At 39.5% G+C, this 1834-nt stretch overlaps 1 protein-coding gene across 1 annotated transcript; it reads left to right on the top strand.

Annotated features, from left to right (window-relative positions):
• The first annotated feature begins 6 nt into the window (after nucleotides 1–6).
• On the top strand, nucleotides 7–1826 carry LOC106878068 (uncharacterized). Its single transcript, XM_014927161.2, has one exon. The coding sequence runs from the start codon at nucleotides 262–264 to the stop codon at nucleotides 1735–1737; it is 1476 nt and encodes a 491-aa protein (XP_014782647.1). The 5' UTR covers nucleotides 7–261; the 3' UTR covers nucleotides 1738–1826.
• Nucleotides 1827–1834: the final 8 nt, after the last annotated feature.

The raw sequence follows: 1834 nt of genomic DNA, 5'->3' as shown, positions 1-1834 counted from the left end.
AAAAAAAAAAAAAAAAAGAAAATCAAAGAAACAGAAAAAAAAAGAAAACGAAAACAGATTGTCCATCTTTGGTTACACAAGGATTATATATATATATTTATATATATAAGAAACAACGGTACGAAAACATTCAAAGTGGAGCTGAATCTCGACTTCATATAATTTGTAAAAGAAAATAATTTCTAGTGAGAAACCATCAATTAAAAAAAAGTGAAAAAAAAGAAGAAAAAAGCGATTATTTATTGAAAGAAAAACACGAAAATGCGGGGACCAATTAATCCAATGCGGACTGCGGTTACCCCGGTTCATTTACGACCGGGGGCCCCGCATTTAGGTATGCATGGAGGCATGCCCCAACCAGGAATTAATGTTATTGGTGGAAGTTTCGCTGTACCTCTCGGCTATACTCCCAACCATTCACCTATCAGGAGGCCCCGTTCGATGTTTAAAAGTGATTATTGTTCAACTCGAAAATTTCTCTTCTTCTTCATTTGTCTTGTCGTCGACTGTATTGATATCGGTGCTAACTGGTGGATTTACCAAGTGGTTAGAGACCATAAGGTCGGTCTGGTCTTCGGAAGTTTCAGTGAAAATATCGTCTTGTCTTTTTATGCCTTCTCCATCATTGGGACGATTCTATCCATTCTGGAAAGTCTGAATCTGCTATCGTTTGCTTGTAAGTGGTATTTCATTAATCCAGATATAGCCCTTGCTATATCTCTTTGGTTCGAAGACATCCCACAGCTGGGACTGAACGTGTCTCTAGTTTATTGCAGAGAACGACCAGTAACACGCGCACAGTTTACAAGAGCAGTCTGTGGAATTATTGTCGTCATCTTCAAGCTCCTTGTCGTTTTGTCCCGCCATTGTGCCTGTTGTGGGAAAAAATTCTTGAAGTACTCACACACAGACATAAACGAGAGGTGTGCTTGGCGTAGCCGTTTACTATCCAGTATCGTTCTTGTTGGCTTCGCCTTGGCTTTAGCGGAAGCATCCTATGTATTTAAGTACACGAGATACAACGAAGACAACTTCAGAGAAACACCGCTGAATATTCCAAAACCAATCGTTGACGGGAGATGGGACGCCAATCGATATTTCTCCGATGTAAGTGTATATTTTAGTCCACCCCCTTTCCACCCTCACATCAAAATGGCAACCCAACCGCACAGTGAATGGATTCGGATAGGCACCGTATATGAATTTATGGGCTCCAAAAGTATTAACTTTGATTACTCCTTTACTGATGCCGGCCCCAATGGTGAACCTGCAATTCTGGCTTTTAAACAGGGTTTTCGTTCAGAATGTTACATTGTTGAACCGTATACAATGAATTTTAATTGGTCAGATATGTGTCTAGAAAGGGTTAACGAGACTATACACAGCGTCCATTTCGTATTCAAGTATCATATGGATGCCTTTACAACCATGGGACAAATATATTACAATTATGCTTTTTGTCAATCTCCTCGATTTGGGGCAAGCAAGACAAAATCTTCGAGACAGTTTAGAATACGACCGTTTTACTTTCAGACCCAAACAAGGAGTAAATGGTCGTCCTTTTTAGCATCACGCAAATCACGTGTCCCTAAATGGATCTTTTATGACAGATACATACACATGATGCAAGATGTGAACGATATTTGGCGCACAGGATACCTCAACTGCCCTCCGACCGGAACAACTGCTCCAGTGTTAGATAATTCAATAAGGCTAAACTGTACAGAGATCTTATAAAGTTTATCAACAAGGACAACCTCAGTAAAAACAGCGACTACAACTACCGAAAGAAGCAAAACGAAAGATCATTTACACACATATATATATATATATA

The sequence above is a fragment of the Octopus bimaculoides genome, chromosome 1, assembly GCF_001194135.2.
Source record: "Octopus bimaculoides isolate UCB-OBI-ISO-001 chromosome 1, ASM119413v2, whole genome shotgun sequence".
Lineage (NCBI taxonomy): Eukaryota > Metazoa > Mollusca > Cephalopoda > Octopoda > Octopodidae > Octopus > Octopus bimaculoides.
Note: the sequence above shows the minus strand (reverse complement) of the source record. Positions and strands in the feature narration are given on the sequence as shown.

Coding starts and splice junctions, on each gene's coding strand:
- LOC106878068 (XM_014927161.2), top strand. CDS start 262: ATGCGGGGACCAATTAATCCAATGCGGACTGCGGTTACCCCGGTTCAT.